This window comes from Callorhinchus milii, unplaced genomic scaffold (assembly GCF_018977255.1).
Source record: "Callorhinchus milii isolate IMCB2004 unplaced genomic scaffold, IMCB_Cmil_1.0 Scaffold3, whole genome shotgun sequence".
Taxonomy (NCBI): domain Eukaryota; kingdom Metazoa; phylum Chordata; class Chondrichthyes; order Chimaeriformes; family Callorhinchidae; genus Callorhinchus; species Callorhinchus milii.
This window is the reverse complement of record NW_024704744.1, coordinates 65987291-66005913: the sequence shown is the minus strand read 5'-3', so window position 1 is coordinate 66005913 and position 18623 is coordinate 65987291. Positions and strand designations below refer to the sequence as shown.

Sequence of the window (18623 nt, the reverse complement as noted above, 5' to 3'; positions counted from 1 at the left end):
CAACTGAAGCACAAAACATCTGTTTTGCTGTTGTGGATGCCAGCAATTTGCAAAAGTGTTGATTTGAGAACACGTTCTCAGATTTATGGTTTAACTCATAAAAGAGTGAAATACACAACCTTTTTAGACTGGCTATACCTGGAAACAAATATGGAATAAATATTTGAGATGTTATTTGGAGGAACTATTTGATTCATGCGTTAGCTATAATCCCAGAGTCATTTGAAATTTATATGAGATTCTGTTGCGTACTTTTTATGTTCTGTTTCAGGAACTGTGTATCTTGTCTATGCTTTGAATTTTATATTTCCAATCTGTCAACACATTCTTTGGAAGAGATGTGTGAATTTGATTCATAACTTGCTTTTGGATTTTACTAAGAGGATAATTCAAGATACTTTGCCATAAGATAGTCATTGTATGCTTGTGATTTTTTTATATATTAACTGGCATTTTTCTTTCCAGTTTCAAAAATCATCTGAATTTCTTCAATGCTTTGACGGTTGCAGTTACATTTTTAGGCCTTTTTGGCTAGTATTCACAGTATCATCCTGTACGTCTGTCTGCTTTATTACAGTATATATACAGTAGTGTATGACAACCTAGTAAAATAAAGTGTATTTTTTTCAATTAAAAAGTTTTCTTCCCGTAAGATAATACCATTAAAAGCCTAGTTAGCATCTTGTAAAATGTCTTCCCTCTTCTTATCGCGTGATACAGATTTCATTGATTATAATAATGTAATGGTTAACAGCTGTAATGAAATATTGATGATTATTTTTAAAGATCTAAACGTTGGTGGCGAAACCACATATTATGAAAAATAAAATATGACTTAAGTTATTTTGAAAATTATAAAACATGATGTAAACGATTGGCTTATAATGCAAGGATTATTATTATTAATTCCATTTAAGATTTTTGCAGTCATCATGAGCAGTCAAATCTTCGACAACAAGACATGCAGTCACTACACATTCAGTAAATCCTATGAAGCGTTTTGAGATGTCCTCCAATTGTGAGATGCTGTACCAGATGCAAGGATTATTTAATAAATCATTCTCTGTCTAACATACGGATCTAATTTGCAATATTTCCTAATGAGATTCCTTAACAAGGATCCCATAAGAATTCCCATTCTGGAACTGGATCACATCACACTGAAGTTTCCATGTGATAGGATCACATAATTCCAGTTACTGGAAGAATCTCAGTTGGTTTGACTTGAATTAAACACAGATTAAATCCACTGTACATTTTTGATTACTTACGGTAACTCTGTTGGGGAAAAAAACTTTTAAAGCACCACATATTTTCCCTGCAATATTATATCACCATTATCTTTAATCCTTTTTTTTTCTCTCAGGCAGATGTATTTCTTGTGCTATTATCCAGAATTTATTGGTTTTTTTCTTCATAGTTCACCTCTACTGGTCTTTTGGCACCATTTTCTTGTCTCAAAAGAAACAGATAAACTAGTCTATAAATCATGATGCTAGGAGGTGCACCAGTGTAGCCCATGGTGATTTGATATGAACTTGTTTTAGATATTCAAAACATTGTTTTGAGCCCACAGCCCTACAATTCCTTCGGACAGCTTATCCGAATTGTAGGTTTGCTACTTTCCTCCACAACTGCCCACATGAGTAACTTACTGATTTAAATTGACAATCAACTTGCCTCAATTCAACTTTGGTACAAAAATGAATTTCAATTTAGTTTATGAACTCAGATGCCTTGGTCAGCACATACAAAACTACTCTGAACTCCATTGTTCGCTGTTACAATGGCTGTGTAATAAGACTGAGTAATAATAATAATAAACCTTGCATTAGTTACATTAGTTGTATATGAAGTATTACGAAATGTGCCACACGAAGAGAGAATATTTGAACACTGACCTTTTTTGAATTTAGAAACTTACAGTTCATTTGTATCAAGGCAAAATATATTTTTGATTCATTTATGTTGGAGCATCCTTTTCCATTGACTATGGAAGGGCCACGGGGAAAACAGAATTAACTGCAATATCAATAGAAGGAGGACATTCATCTCATCATACCTATGCTAGCTCTTTGAAAGAGTTATCCACTTATTTCCAATATCCTGCCTTTCCCTGCTAATTTCAGCTAAATATCACCTGTAGAAATCATTTGAAACTAAATGATCTTGTTTAAGCTACTGATAAATATTGTATAATGAGGAATGGAGTAATTTGCTCCCTGTTCCCTAACTCACTTTGTAATCTGCTGGACGTATTTCAGATTCTATATGTCACAACAAACATGCTAAAGATGAATACATTGCCTCGTAAGAAGATAACGTTTGCTGGTAATATCTGCAATACCAGTCCATGATCTACCGACTGTCATGTTTACATTTAAAATTAAATGTTTACATCTAGCTTTTTCTTTTAAATATTTATACAATTTTATTTTAATTACTTACATGATGTGTGATATTGTATAAACAGAATATATGATGAAGAGCTGTGATACACAGTTTGTAGCCAATTTGTTATGCTGATTCAGAATTTCAATTTCAGTATTTGAACAACCCATTTGATGCATATAAATTAAATCCTTCAGGTTTTCATCATGTTTCTCCTCTGTATTTTATAAAGATTAATGTTGGATCATAAGAACTATTTGTATAGTTTATAACAATAAGGTTTGACTGAACCTATTTATGATTTCATAGTAGAACCTTTTATGTAGACCTTTTTTTGGAAATATAGCAGTCCTGTAATAGCTTGCCTCTCAAATCAAATATGAGTGTTATGGTTTTTATACCACAAACTTTGTTGTGAATATTAGCTGAATCATATAGAATGGCAGTGCCAAGAGTGATTTTTTTCCATTCATAGTGAGTATTGCAAATGCTTGGAATTTGGGCTATGCTACTGTAACAATTGCCATTAACAGTGGACCAGAGAAATCGGGGCAGTGTTCTCGAGAGACTCTCCAAATCGAGCCTTGTTGAGCCTGTGAACTCAAGTCAAAGTATCTCAAGTTAATTGGGTGAAATGATAAATGTATTCTGCAGTGAGATCCACTTTGAGACTCCATTAAAAACAAAAATTGGAAATAACTCCTCTGGCCAGGGTTGGGAGAAGGGCTCCATTTCTGTCAGCATGGCAGGTCCATTTTCCAGTGAATTTTCAAAATGGAGGGCAGGGAGTAATTGCACTTATTATGGAATCGGAAGAAATAAATAATTATTGCATTTGATATAACACCTTTTATGTTGCGAGGATGTCTGAAAGTGCTTCACTTTATTGTAAAGTATAGTGACTTTATTTTGTAGGGAACAATCTGTCTCATGAAATTAATGACCTATTTTGTTTATAAATGATTGTGTAGATCAGGTTCTTAGTACACTTTGGTAAGGGAAGATTTGGAAGTATAACTTGCATAGTGGGGATTGGGATTATGCATGTTGTTTGGTCCTGCTCCAAAATTTAGAAGTGCAAGGATTAATATAAAAATCATTGAAACAGATGGTTTCAATGACAAGGGTTACAAAATGATTTGCTCTACCTGAGACCCTATTTATCGCCATAGATGCTGCCTGACCTGATCCGTGTTCCCGGCGACTTCTGTTCTTATTTCAGATTCCCAGCATCTACAGTATTTTGCCTTTCCCCAATTTGTACACTTTGTTTGGTAAATTATTTTCAGAATCAACTCAGTATGCTACTAAATATGGATTATAAATGCAGTATTTAAATATGTTGCATTTTGAATTGTCTATCACTGGTATATTTTTGGAATATTCTGTGAGGTGGTAATTTTAACCATATCAAAGAATGGGAAAATGGTGAAATGTTTCAAGGTGCTTAGATTCTTTGCTTAGATTGATATGTGTTGATTTAATAATAATAATCCTTGCATTTTATATAGCGCTTTTCACATCTCAAAGCGCTTCACAGAATATGCTGTAAAGTGAATTGACCATATATTTGTGGGCAAAACGCGGCAGCCAATTGTGCACAGCAATGTCCCACAAACAGTCGTGGATTGAAAATGACCAATTTATTTTTGTTTTGGAGGGATTATTATTAGGCGTGTGGAGTAAGGAAACTTGCCCAAGGTTTCACCCTGCCTGGAATTGAACCCAGGTGTCTTGCTTGCAAAGCGAGTGCTCTAACCACTGAGCTACAGGACTCCACATTGAATCAATATATTTTATATTTTACCTGCTTGATACCCCTCTTCAAAAAGAAAGACTGCTTTGTGTCCTAGAGAAAGTCTGAAGTAAAGGGAAATGTGCCAGATACATTGGGCATGGAATGATATACAGCCAGTGCATAAATGGATTCTGGACAAGTCACAGTATAGCCTTGAGAGATCGCATTCATTTTGGATCATCTTGAACAGAATGTGATCTCTACAGGGTTGCAGCATGAATGAGGCTCAATAAATCAGTTGCTAGAGTGCTCAGTTTGTCGGCAGGACTTGGAAGAGCAGACCAGTCACTGGGGGCAGGGAGCCATCCCACTCAGCTCCTGCAAGCCAAAGTCTTAATGAGTAGGATGGTCCTAGCTGGACAAGCAGCGGGAAAGCTTGCCGGACAACAATATTGATGGCAAGCTATGCGGTTTTAACCAGTTAGACTCCAGCAGTACCCCAACGCACGCTCTTGGGTCCCCAAGCCTTGGGTCTTGCCAACCTGCGCCAAATAATAATAAATTGGTCACTCAATCCGCAGCTGTTTGTGGGTCACTGCTGTGTGCGATTGGCTGCCGCTTTTCGCCCACAAAATATACAGTCAATTTACTTTCCAGAATATACTGTGAAGCACTTTGAGACATCTCGAAGACGTGATAAGGCGCTATATTAAATGCAAGTATTATTATTAAATACTTTCTGGAAATAGATAAGCAGCATGCATCCTTCCAGGGAGAGAGTGTGCATTCTATTCCAACAATCTAATTCTGGGATTTCCATGTGTCGGTGGGATGCATAGAAATCTCACCTTGGTTTGGATACTCTTAAGCATGGGGATGGGTTTCCACATGTCAGTCACTTGGCTGACCAAAACAAACGTTAGTCAGATCTGGGTATAGTTCCAACCAAAGATTAGTTGGTGGGGTGGGGGGGGGCGGGGGGTGAAGGGGTGAGGTGGGAGCAGATGCAATATGGAATCTGACCACCTTATTATTACAAATATAAATGAAGTAGATCTCTTTTTTTAAATTGCAATTTTTTAAATCGTTCTGGATTCAATTTTGCTAATACTCTCCAACCTTCCTACAGACAAATAGGGACTATCCTCTGCCAAACTTGGAGGGGTTCAGGCCCAATGGTCAATGCCCTTCAACCCCTCTTACAATTGCTCATTTAAACACAAAATCAACCAAATTTACAAAAAAATGTCAAGGTTGCTTGTAATTCTTTTCAATTGATTGATTTTCAAAACCTCACTTGGTTGTGAGACCCAATACTGTATTTACATAAATAAAATCAATGCTAAGTGCAAATAGGAAATTCACATTGAAGAGAAACTTTGTATTTTCCTGTATTTTTTGATCGTGCTTAAGGTCACCTCCCCCTCGATCTCCCCCTGGCTTGGTGTCAGACTCCACAACTGTTAAGCGCTCCAAGACACTACCCCGTGTGAAGGGCGCTAAACAAATGCAAGTTGTAGCTGTATTTTTTTTACCCCATCAGTTACCTTGTGTCAAGTATCTTATCCATCAGAAGCAGCTGAAAAGTGTTTAAGCCATGTTGCTGAAATATTTATGTTGTGAAAATACGAGAGCAGCAGTTGTCTCCTGACTGGAAAGGACATCAGAAACTATGTTTGATGACCAACTTCCACAGAGATACGCTAGCAACATAGGAGTTAGGACAGAGGAACATACCTATTACGTTCTCCAGAGAGAATAAATATGAAGCCATTTCGGTACACAGCTAACTCATATCTTTAGCCTGAATGCCTCACATGACAATAAATTAACCAAGCAACCCAGCTACCTCAGAATTTTATCAGCAGCTTGGAGACAGATACTAAATAACACAGACCAAATTGAATCTTTGATGACACTCTGGGGATGTTGGATCAATCTTGAGATCATTTTCAGTGGAACGATCTTACAGTGATGTTGGTCTCTCCAGGATCAACTCAATTTGTTTCCCAGGAGTGAATTTCCAAAAGCAGAATGCATGACTCCTAAAGGCAATGATGCACGTTTTGATTGTACCATTCTTAAACCTGTTGAAATACAAGTGTGCTTTTCTAATGTTTCAATACTTCATGCAAAGCTATAACATATTTTCATTATGGTTTATTCAACAATAGCATCTTGTTCCTGCCATCATGAACACGTGTTCATCAACTGATATGATGATTGATCACAAAACACTAGAATGCATTGGTGACCTTGATGGATGGTTATTGTTTTCCTCATGCTATTCTGCTTATGGCGTGCATCAACACTGATGCTTAGCAAGAGAAAGAGGATTTGTATTGAGGAATTTAAGGGTTTGTCATAACCACAAACCATGTGATATAATTTCATGATTGAATTAGTTTCTTTATTGACAAATACTCTGACGGGATACTCAATATTTCTTATCCCAGAATACAGGTATGATGTTCCAACCAGTACACTATACAGTTCCCTTTAGTATTTAAACTCAGCATTTTTTGAGTTAAGAATAATTTTCCATACTATGCTTTCCTGACTAGCAATATCAGTTAGAAAGTCACAAATGGTACACTGGGCGTTAAATAATTTAGAATTCACAATGTTTTAAATGACATGGTGCAAATGATAAAACATTACTATTTACTGGCACAGCAGTGGAACATAGCAAGAAGAAATATTTAGAAATAGTCTTTCATGGCTCAAACACTCACAGTCAATGACATTGCCCATTTACAATCTTGCTAGGGCTATTCAGAATAAATCCCTCTAGCACTGAAGGAATGTTTGATGCCAATTCTGATTTAGATGACTGAATCTTAGAAATAATCCAAATAAAAAAAAACACTTTTGGTATTCTGTATATTGTAGTACTAAATGTGAGATTTATTTGTTTATTTCGGTATCATTTTTGAACATATTATTCATAATGTTGTGCTGAATATGCACATATTCAGGTGATTAGAACTAAATTATTATTGAATTAGTGCAGAGCTACTCTGACTTGGAATCCATATTTCAGTCTGGTACTGAACTCATCTCTAATATGTTATGTCAGAACAAGCTGTGGGTACAAGAATCAAATTGATGTTGAAATTAATCTCCCAAGCATTGGCCAGCCTTGTAGCTGCATCAGTACAGTATTTGGAATATCAACCAGACGATCATAAATTGGGAACTTAATATTCACTGACAACTGAACATTGTGTCACTGTTGACTCTTGCACGGGCTGGATGATAGAGAGTGTTCTACTTAAAGGGTGTTAATAGCAATCATGGGATTATCTGCAGCCCAAGTAATCTTACACTGCAGGCTAAAAAACACAGCTCATGTTATTGGGATGCAACAATGGGAGCAATAATCTCACAGGCATTGATCAGCACAGCAATGAAAACAAACCAGAGAGAAGACACACATTGCAGATGAAGCTCAGGATATAGATGTAAACTCAATATCTAATTATTTAGTTTACCAATATGTGATCATAAACTATATACAGTCGCAGCATGCTTACTGACAATATTTTTAGAACAATAAAATAAAAAACGTTCACATTATACGTATTCAAATCAAAGTATTGCATTCCATTTTTTTGTCCTTTTAAATTAAATTTATGGCGGCTTTTACTTTTGAGAGCAAAACAAAAGCAAATATAGCCTGCTCATGGAAAGATAGAATAAAAAATCTTAAGTAATTGCTCTTTTTAAAGTTATGATGTTAATCAGGTTTAGAGGAAGTGGATTTGTTTCCTCTAAACTCTCCAAACTTCTCACTCCCCATTCCACATCTGCTCGACTGACACCGGCCTCCTGCTTGTCCCTCCGACCCTCCGCTCCACCATTGGAGGTCTCGCATTCAGTCACTTCGCCCGGAAACTCTGGAACACTCTCCCTCAATCCCTTCGCCTTGCCCCCTCTCTCCCCTTTTTCAAGTCCCACCTGAAAGTCCTGGATCCCTCAAATCCCGGACATTACCGCCCTATTTCTAACCTGTCCTTCCTCTCAAAAGTTCCAGAATGCGTTGTTGCCAATCAACTCCTCACACACCTCTCCTCCCACTCCCTCTTTGAACCCCTCCAGTCCGGTTTCCGCCCACAGTACAGAGACTGCGCTTGTGAAAGTCACAAACGACATCCTCTCTATCTGTGACCAGGGCTCCCTCTGCCTCCTTGTCCTCCTGGACCTCTCTGCCGCGTTCGACACAGTCGACCACCCCATCCTCCTCCACCGCCTTTCCTCCGTCATCCACCTCAGTGGGACGGCACTCGCCTGGTTCGAGTCCTACCTCACAAACTGCCAGCAGCACATCTGCATAAACGGCTTCTCCTCCCGCTCTCACCTGGGCCCCTCCTCTTTCTGATCCACATGCTCCTTCTTGGGGATGTCATCCGCAGACATGAGGTACACTTCCACATGTATGCGGATGACACCCAACTCTATTTTTCCACCTCTCTTTGCGACCCCCAGTCCCCTGATGTTCTGTCAGCCTGCCTGCCTGTGCCCCGAGGCTCTGGAACTGCCTTTCTCACTCCCTTCGTCTCATACCCTCCCTTCCTATTTTCAGGTCTCTGCTGAAGATCTTTCTTTTTGACCGCGCCTTTGGTCACCTTCCTCCCCCTCCCCCTCCCCCTGGCTCGTTCCCGGGATCTGTTACTGTGAAGCGCTCTGAGACGTTGTCCGTTTTGGTAAAACTGCAGTCCATCTGAATAAACACAAAAACACAATTGGCTGAACAAAAGTTTTTTTCCAATGGAGACCATTTTGGCATGATATCAAAATGCAAAGTGCATTTTACTTTCAAAATATTTGGATTATAAATTGTTTCTTAATAGTAAAAAAAAGGAATGCTATATTCTATAGCTCAAGATAATATCAGTGAAGCAGAAATATACTGAGTGAAATTTGCAGCATGTAACTTGTGCTCAGTAGCAGTAAGGCAAACTGGATGCTGGCCTTATTAAAAGAGTAATATTGAGCTGAAATAGTGAAGTAGTCCTGCCACTTTATAAATCACTGGTGTGACCACACTTTGGAATACTGTGTGCAGTTCTGGTCACCACAATATAAAAAGGATATTGCAGCGATTGTGAGAATACAGAGGAGGGCAACCAAAATGATTGAGTGGATAGAGGGACTGGACTACAAGGAGCAGTTAGATAAACTGACCGTGTTCACACTGAGAAGAGAAGGTTGAGAGCCGATGTGATTACAGTCTTTAAGATTCTGAAGGGAATAGATAATGTAGACCATGATAAGCTGTTTTGTCTTGTGCTGAACAGCAGAACCAGAGGACGCAGCCTGCGATTGAAGCGGGGAGTAAATTTAGAACAAATCTGTGGAAACACTACTTCAGTGAGCGAGTAGTAAACTTATGGAACAGGTTCCCTAGGGAGACAGTGGAAGTAGAAAATGTTTGTTTCAAGAACAAATTAGATAGATTTCTGCTAGAAAATAATATCTCGGAATACAGTATGAGACGCGACATGTCAAGCTACTGCCAGGATGGTGGACAGCAAATTAGATGGATTTTGGTCTTCTTTAGCCTAGCAAATTCTTATGTTTTTATTTGATATAGTGTTTCATCCAAACATTTGAAAGAGCTTCACTGTGTTTTTTCTGTGAAATGCAGCAACTATATTGTTGGTCGTGAAACTAAACCTCTTTCCCAACTTCCAAGCATTGAATTTATCCTTTTTGTGTTTTGAAAAAAACTCACCATTTATTAACAAGTCAGTTCTTAAAGCGAGGCAAAAAATTTAGTATTGCTACAAGGATATTGATTGAATTAAATGTCTTTATTCAAAATAGCAATTTCAGTGATCAGGCCCAGCATCGGAGAGAGGAAATTCTGAGCAAAACAATGTTGCTGGGGAAGAGAAGGGGATAAATTCAATGGTCAGATGTAATAAGGAAATTTAAAAACTAGTTAAAAAGAATAACAGATTTAATGCGAATTATTGGCAAATTTATTCCCCGCAGCCATTTGTCCCATCAAGTTGGTGCAACTGGAGTTAACTGCTCCAGTCATAAATTACCCGCTTATTCTCATACCCATTTATACTGAAGTCTTCATTTGAAGGATGAAACAAAGAGAATCCAATCTTCGGTTTCTGTACCTAGTTCTTAAGTGTTCTGCCTTCATATATGGTTGTACAAAAATGTGCTTATGAATGTGGAGCCTGGTCTGTTGGTTGATGCATCCCAATAAAATGGTTATATTATAATAATAATATTATAATAGATCACAAATCACTTTCAAGCTAGTTGATGAAAGGTGAAGGTGCATTCAAATATTTGGTGTTACATGTGTGCAGAAAGGACAAGAAATTACTTCCATGTATATGCACAATGTCCCGCACAATTCAAAAGTTACTTTGCAAATTTGAGATTAATCCAGATTTTTGTTAAATTCAGAGTCATGCAGTTTTGTGTCACTGCATCCTTAGTATTTCATAGTATCAAAGGACAGGAGGCATTTCTGAAAAACAGTGAGTCTCTTCATTCATAATTTCTACTGATAAAAAACAAACAAATCTGTGTTATTTAAAAATGATATGCAGCACAGCATTCACATCAGTAACAAAATATCTGAGATCTGATAACTTGCATTGAAATCCAGTAACACTGGTTATTTACGATGTTTTTTGAATTCCTTAGTTGTAGAATGCCAAGTGACTCCTTGCTGGCTATTCTAAGCAGAACAGAATATAAGGTTGATCCTTATTACACCACCATTTTCCATAATTGCAAAATGTCAGGTTCTCTAATCTCAGTCACCTACTTAGTTCTATGGTGGTCCAGAACTCCAGCCTAAAACCATCATTTTTTTGCTGGTCCACATTAATTGGGTTGTTTTTCAGTTTAACAGAGTCAGCATATTCCTGTTTAGAACAAAGGATTCTAGTCAATAAATCTTGAATAAATAGTTTTAAATTACGTTTACTAGTTCATTTAATTTTACTGCCAAAGAACACTGTCTTTCAGTATTGTAAGAAAACCTTATAATGTCTTAGATTTGATAACCAATGTAAAAACAAATCACTAACATATATTGTAGTTTGTCATTTAGTGTATCTATGCAATTGTATAATTATAAAGCGTGTCACAAATAACTTAACTAAGGATCAAAATGATATTTACTGAAGCTTTTCACAATTGTAAAGATCCAAATATATAACACTTTTTAAATTGCTTTTAAGGTGGTTGGTCCTTCATCTGCAGGAGCTTTTCGAGAGAGACCTTCTGGACCGACTGCATTTCGCAAGTGCTACAAACGAGGCGATTTCCCTATAGCCCTGGAGCACAGCACAAGAGGAAACCGAATAGCTTGGAAGGTGAGTTGGAGTACAGACATGTCAAGCACTGAACTACTGCAGTAACGTTTCCTATTGCTAAACAAGGTTAGTTTGTAAATTAATGCGATGGAGTCATTTCTCAGTAAATGGGGGCTGGAAAAAGACATTTCTCCTGAGTCAGCTGCCCACCCCTGCTAACAATTGAATTACATCTAGCCAAAAAGATGACAAAGTCAGCTTTCCTTTGAGAGTATTCTCTGCAGGCCAATCCATCTCCATTTGTATGAGGACCTGGCAACCTAGGCTATTTAAAACAGTCCATCAAGTAATGGAACCAGTGAGATGCATGAAGCAGGCAGGCATTTATCTCCCAAACTTCACCTCTTCCTGAAGGATCCTTACAAATGGAAACTTTAATTATCTAAATGGATAGGTTAAGATTGTGTGGCCTGTGTAATGCAGAGCTGAATATAAATGAAGGTAGATCCTGATTACACCACAACTTTCGATGGCTGCGATATATGTTAGCCCCTGTAATCACTGTCATTCAGCTTTTTGTTACACACTGACCTCCAGATGGAAATCAACGTCTCAAATATTTAGCTGACACAAGTTTAATTAGCCTCAAAATAAATGCATTACATAAATGCATTAAAAAAAAGTTCTACCCTTGCTATGGCACAAATTAGATTGCATTTGAAACTTGTCTAAAAAGTGACACCTAAAGATTTTTCTTCTTAGCATATTGCAATCTAATCTCAGTATTACATTGAATGTTACAAGCACGTCAGCCAATGCTTTCGTTGACAAGGTATGCAGTTTTAATTGGTTAGACTCCAGCAGTACCCCAACACACACTCTGGGATACACAAGCCTTGGCTCTTGCCAACCTGCGCCTAATACTTTATGGAATTAGGTAAGCAGGATGGTTCATTCCAGGGACAGAGTGCTCATTCCATTCCAATAAATATATTTGGAATTTCCAGATGGGATGCACAGAACTCTGTTTGATTTGAATACTCTTTAGCATGGGTTTCCACATGTGTCAGACACCCAGCTGACCAAATAAATACATTTATTTCATTTGAAGTGATTTTTAACGCAGAGAATCTATCAACATAATCTGAGGGGAGTGTTTGTCAACCTTCTGAGCTTTATTTTAGTCGTTTTCTGCAGAACTTTAGAATCATGGTATCATAAAAAGTTTTTAAGACAGGAGTAGGCCAATCAGCTGATCGCATCTGCCTCCATTCAGATGATCTACTTCGGCTCTGAACAAACCTTTTGTACAGTTAAGTAAGCAAGGTTTGCAGGAACCCATTTCAATGCTTTTTAAATTGGGCAGTAGAGGTGAAGAACAAATGTTTTCATTTCAAAGGATTTGAAGGAACAATGGAAAAATATCTCAATTAATTGTACATTCTCAGTCCAAATCTATGAAATATTATTTTATATATTATTACCCACATTTTCCAAGATTCTGCTGCCTCAAATAACAGGGGAACCCCATTATTGTGTTCTTAGTCTAGTTTCTTGGACACACACGAACCGGAAGCAGAAGTCCACCCAACTTCTTGTCCTGACAACTCACACTAAAACAAGGCCGTCTTGCAGGTGGTCAGGTTGCGACTAACGTCACTTGTGCATTATGTGCAAGAAGCATCACTAACGGCATTTTGAAACAAGGTGACATCCTGCGTGCAGGAAGTGGCACCAATGATGAGCCGATGACACAAAAGTCATCTTAGTTTTGTATCTCGCTTCCAACACAGCCAATGAGACATTGGACCCATCCAACCATGTTGCAATTGAGTTTCTTTGTGTTGCTAAAATACCAAACCATAGATATACCATACTGTACATCTTTACGTTCAATGTCAAATTTAAGTGTACAAGATGATTACTAACATCAGTGTAGAACTGCACTCCTTAATGGTTAAAGAACAAAAAAAAATCCTTGAGATCTAAAACTTCAGATGTTGCCTTTCAATCAAGAAAAAACATTTTGGCAGATTGGCTCTTTTTTAGAGCTCCAACAGAGCAAACCATTGTCCCAAAACTGCAGGGTGTTTTGAGCTGAAACCAGTTGATAATTATTGACTGAATTTTTGCAGTTTTTTGATATTTAACTATGAACTTGCATTTAATAATTGATGTGATAACTGTCAAATCACATAAGCCAGCATTTGAAAACTCCAGTATGAGACTCACGCATACGTTAGTAAGAAATAAATACAATTAATTAAATTGACTTGCATAGGTCCATAGTAACAATTGATTTCTAATGATCTCAAGAAAGTGACTTTTATTGCCATTGCTCGTTTAAACTCCCTGTGCTCATTTCTGTTTTATACCTGACTTCTAATCATTCATTATCCATTATTATTGAATATTCACTATAGTTTGATGCCTTGCACCAGACTTTAATTTTATGAATCATACCTTGGAGTCCTGTAGCTCAGTGGTTAGAGCACTCGCCTCACAAGCAAGAGGACCTGGGTTGGATTCCCAGACAGGGCGAAATGTTAGGCAAGTTTCCTTTCTCCAAACGCCTCAGGTGAGGTATATACAGCTGGAAGTGGAGCAAAACTCCTTTCCTCGGTCTCATCATGTGTCTCAGCCTCAACCTCAGCACTGCACCAATGTGACATTTTCTACTTCCCCAAATAGTCATCCTAAGACTTCACTGAGTATGTTTATCAGTTTGGAGATGAATAAGTACAGTTTAGTGATGAGACTTCACTTACTGGCAACTGAACTGAGTAAGAAACTGTTCTACAGGGAACTGGGCTAAATGTTCAGCTTTGGCTGAATGCGACATTAAATGCAAGTTCATAGTCAAATGGCTTCAAAGAAAAGATGTTTGGATTCTTTCTCTGTCTGTCAACTCTTGCCATTGAAACATTTTCTCCAGTTAACAGTTTGCCAGACGTAGGTCTGAGATGACTGAACTCTTTCTCTAGCATCTCCATGACGATGTACAAGTGGCATTTTTCAGAGCAATACCAATTGTGGCTTCAGGGAACTGCATATTTTTCTTTTAAGCAGACAAAAGATGTTGTTGTCAAGGATGTTTTTTGGATAAGTTCACACATCCAAGTAAATGGATCAGCCACAAACAACTTTATCTCCCGCCAACATCTTGAGCAATAATCAAACTGGGATTAATCTACCAATAAGGTACACAAATGTGAGGCTTGTATTCAATCCCATTTTCTATCATTATGTATGAATTTGCTTGACTGATAATTCTAAGATAATTTAATGTTATTCACTTTATTTTGTTTGATCTAAATTATTTCACCATGCCATGCAGTTTACAATATCGATCTTACTTTTCCCAACATACAGTATTTCTGTCTGTTCTGCATGTAGTAAATTTAACTTAATTTATTTTGCATCTCCAAGATAGCAAATTGAGCTGTTGTAAAAAGACCAGCGATTGTTTCAAGTAATATTTTGGGGAAAATTAGTCTTCTTCCGCCCCCCCCTCCAAAAAAACTGTTATGAAGCACCATGTTTCTTTAGAAATTCAATTTCCTGTTTCTGTAAAAGGGTAATAATAACAGTAAAATGTGAAGGTGGAAAATGGAGTTCACATGTCAAATTACATTTATTGGTAACCAATGCATCCATATATGTTCTAATTGCAAATTATTTTAGAGTTATTTCAAGTGATTTTATCTGAACATAAATCACTTATAAATTTTAATTGACAAATGTAAATTGGAAGTTCCTCATCCTCATTTGTGGTATAATTTTAACTTGAGTCTACCTATAATAATCTTGTTATCTCTCTATCTATTTAATAAGGGATCATTATAAGCATGTACTTTAATTCTTTAGGTCAAAGTGGTTTGGCTAGCATCTTGAAATTCCAACTGCTTTTAATTTTAAAGTTGATGTTGGATAACAAAATCATGCATTTAAATGTTTTGTAGCGGTCAATTGAATACCTTTATTTGTTTCACAGACAGTGTGGCAAGAAAACAATATAAATAGATATTAATGTTGTATGAATACGTACAGTAGTGCCACTGAGCAGTAAAATCCCCACCTGCTGAATGTAGAAATAAGTTAAGGAATGAGTGGGTAGGCCACAATAATTAAGTCATTGTATGCAATTTGGATTTGGATTCCCACATGCTGAATTCCTGATCTCAGCTTGGTCACTGGGGAGGGAGAGTGGCAAGTTAATTAGCACATAGAAAGGAGGAAACTAAATATGCAGGAAATATAAAGAAATTGCAACACTTTCCCTTTAACTATACTTTTTCTATTTCCATTATTTGTCAGTTTAGTTCAGGTGAGAATCTTCTCAACTGTGATAGAAAGTTGTGGGTTTGAACCCCATATCAGGACTTGATCACATAATCTTGGCTGACACAGCACTACACTGAGACAGTGCTGTATTATTGAGTTATCATTCTCTGGAATAGATGTTGAAACATAAGTCTCATTTGCATGTTTAGATGTTTCTGGTGAACGTTAAAAATGTTATGTTTAGTTGGAAGTTGTATTTGTAGAGGTGAGGGACGACCTGGAAAATGGAGCATATTGCCAGTTGAAACATCGCATTAAATATTCTATAGTTCAGAGCAGGTAATAATAATAATCTTTACATTTGATCTGCATCAGATTTGCGCTGTATCAAGTCAAAATGTCTCAAAGTGCTTCACAAAGTTTTACTGGAAAGAGTAGCGCATTTGTAGGTGAATACGGAAGCCAATTTGCGCAGACTGAGACGAGACTTGAAACCCCAACCTTCTGACCCAGAAGAGAGAGTGCTGCAATCGAACCAGGTACAACAGATCAGATAGAGCATGAGAAAAATGGAGATAAACCTCTCTACTCTCCACCGACATGACCCTTAAACTCAACTTGTTATTACTCAACTTGAATGTAATATTTCCACTTTTTATACAAGCCATCTGAGCCATATAGCAAAACAAGTAAATTTCACATGGAACCTGCAGTGATTTTAAAGTAGAATATTTTTTATCTTCTGAATTTGTCTAGTGCAGGTTCCAATGATGAAAGTTCAATTTTCGACTCAGCACTGTGCAACAGTTAATGGCTCCCATTTGAATCGTAGAATATTACAACACAGAATAAGGCCATTTGGACAATCAAGTCTGCACCGTTTTTTTCCACTTGGAGCCACCGATTGTAATCCCACTCTCCTGCTCTCTCCCCATTATGCCTCATCAAAGTTAATTATTCAGATGAAGAAGTTTGGAATAACATAAATATACAGTGAATTCACTTTATCAAATGCTAGGATTATTATTATTATTATCTTCCTCTAGTCTTCCAATTCTTGAGGGAAATCAGTCACTTAATTTGTCATCAAGAAAACTATTGTGAATATGGTATTGCAATATATACACGTTTGGTATTATCACTGAGATATTGTTCTACAAAGGATGATTGTCATGCCTCAGACAACAAAATGCACACTGGAATATATTTTAAGTATTTAGTTCGCTAACTGAACCGTTGTCCTATTTTAGAATGCAAAATATGGTTTGTACAAGCTGGGCGCATCTACTGTAATGTAGCAACCTACACTGAAAGAAAAAAATGGTAATAAATAACAAACCTTGATAGTGTGAGGCACTTAACCCGTGTTGAACTAGTTATTTTTTTTGTGCTGGCATTCAATTTAATTGTTTTAATAATTAACAAAATACTCAAAGCATATGCATGTTTGATACAATTAAATCTATCTATTTATTAAATTGACGAATAAGGAAAGGGTGAAGTATAAAAATTAGCATGGACTGGTTGGGCCGAGTGGCCCGTTTCCATGCAGTATCTTCTTTGTAAATCTTTGATGTGATTTTTAATAGTGGATATTTTTCAACTTCAATTTTCTCCCACTTCTCATAAAAGCATTTCATTCTTTTTTCGTAATGTTTGAGCATTTTCCTGCAGGCACCTCTAGTACCTCACCTCAACTAATCCATTATTCATTTGTGAGTCTTTTTGAGAGCTATTTGAGAGAGCATTCACAGCCAACCCCAAAACTGCCCTCATTCAACAACTGCACATGTTCATCATCCAGCAGGGGTCTCTGGATTGTGATCAGAAGCAAGATCCCAAACTGGTTTTCCCCCTCTAGGAGTTAACCTGAGATTATTCAGATTTGAATGGTTAAATTTCACTCCAGTTAGTGTCTTTACTAACTGAGCCACTCTTGTAGCCTGTTTTCTGAAGTACGGGTGCTTTTGTGTTACCCTTTTCAGTAATTCTGCCATTTTCCTCCTCCTGAGAGGTAGTTAGGTGGGCACTGGGTGCCCCCCATTACCTTATCCAAGTGGCCCTTCATCTTCATTCAACCAGTTGGAACTTGCAGATGTATTGGTTCATTTATTTTAATTCTAACAAAGTGCATTGTGAAGATATTCAAATGTTTACAGTGATGGTCACCTTTATCTATCATCTGAATCACCTAGATTCTTGGCCATCTCAGACCTAGAGCTTCTGCAGGGGTCATGTACCTCAGGCAACAGTGTAAAACATGTTCAGGAAATTCACTATCCATCCCTTATGAAACTGCATAATGGGTGATACTAGAAAGAAAAAATAAATTGGCAAATTTCTCTGAAACACTTAAGATCAGAGGAAAATAATTCAAGGAGCAGTACAGCGTTAAAGAGTATGCAGGAATTGCTTTCTATTGCATAACAGTATTGTCTTAGCTTGTCGAGGTTCAGCATTCCAATTGTAAGTCATGCAGGGGATTTTTTCCCTCCCTCGCTGGCTGCTTCACCCAAAGTTTGCAATTCCCACAGAGCTAATTTCTTGTTTGGAGACACCTGCATAATTTAATTATGCTTTTCTGATGTAAATTTGTGACACTGGAAAGCATCCATACTAAGAATCCAGTCATTCATCAGAAATATCTTTCATTTAAATTTGTTAAATGACCTCTAAAAGCTGCATGAAAGATTTTATGCTGAATGGGCTAATACTCTGTCTGTATACAGTAATTTATGTGAGAAATCAGTTCAAATGGCTCACTTTTATGAAACCAGGCTGCTTTGTAGCTAGGCCACAGAAACAATTTTCCCCTTGCTTCCATCTGTTCTTGAATCCAGGGCATATGCCATCTCATCAAGCCTGAAACTCAGTTGATTTATAACTCCTGAAAAGTGCTTAGATTGAAAAGAAAG

General features: G+C 37.3%; 1 protein-coding gene across 1 annotated transcript in view; it reads left to right on the top strand.

Moving 5' to 3' along the window:
* pacrg (PARK2 co-regulated) overlaps nucleotides 1-18623 on the top strand; it is a 117810-nt gene that overhangs the window by 14344 nt on the left and 84843 nt on the right. The window contains exon 2 of the mRNA XM_007889317.2: nucleotides 11350-11484. Coding sequence (XP_007887508.2) covers nucleotides 11350-11484 — 135 coding nt within the window. The remainder of the gene's footprint in view (nucleotides 1-11349; nucleotides 11485-18623) is intronic.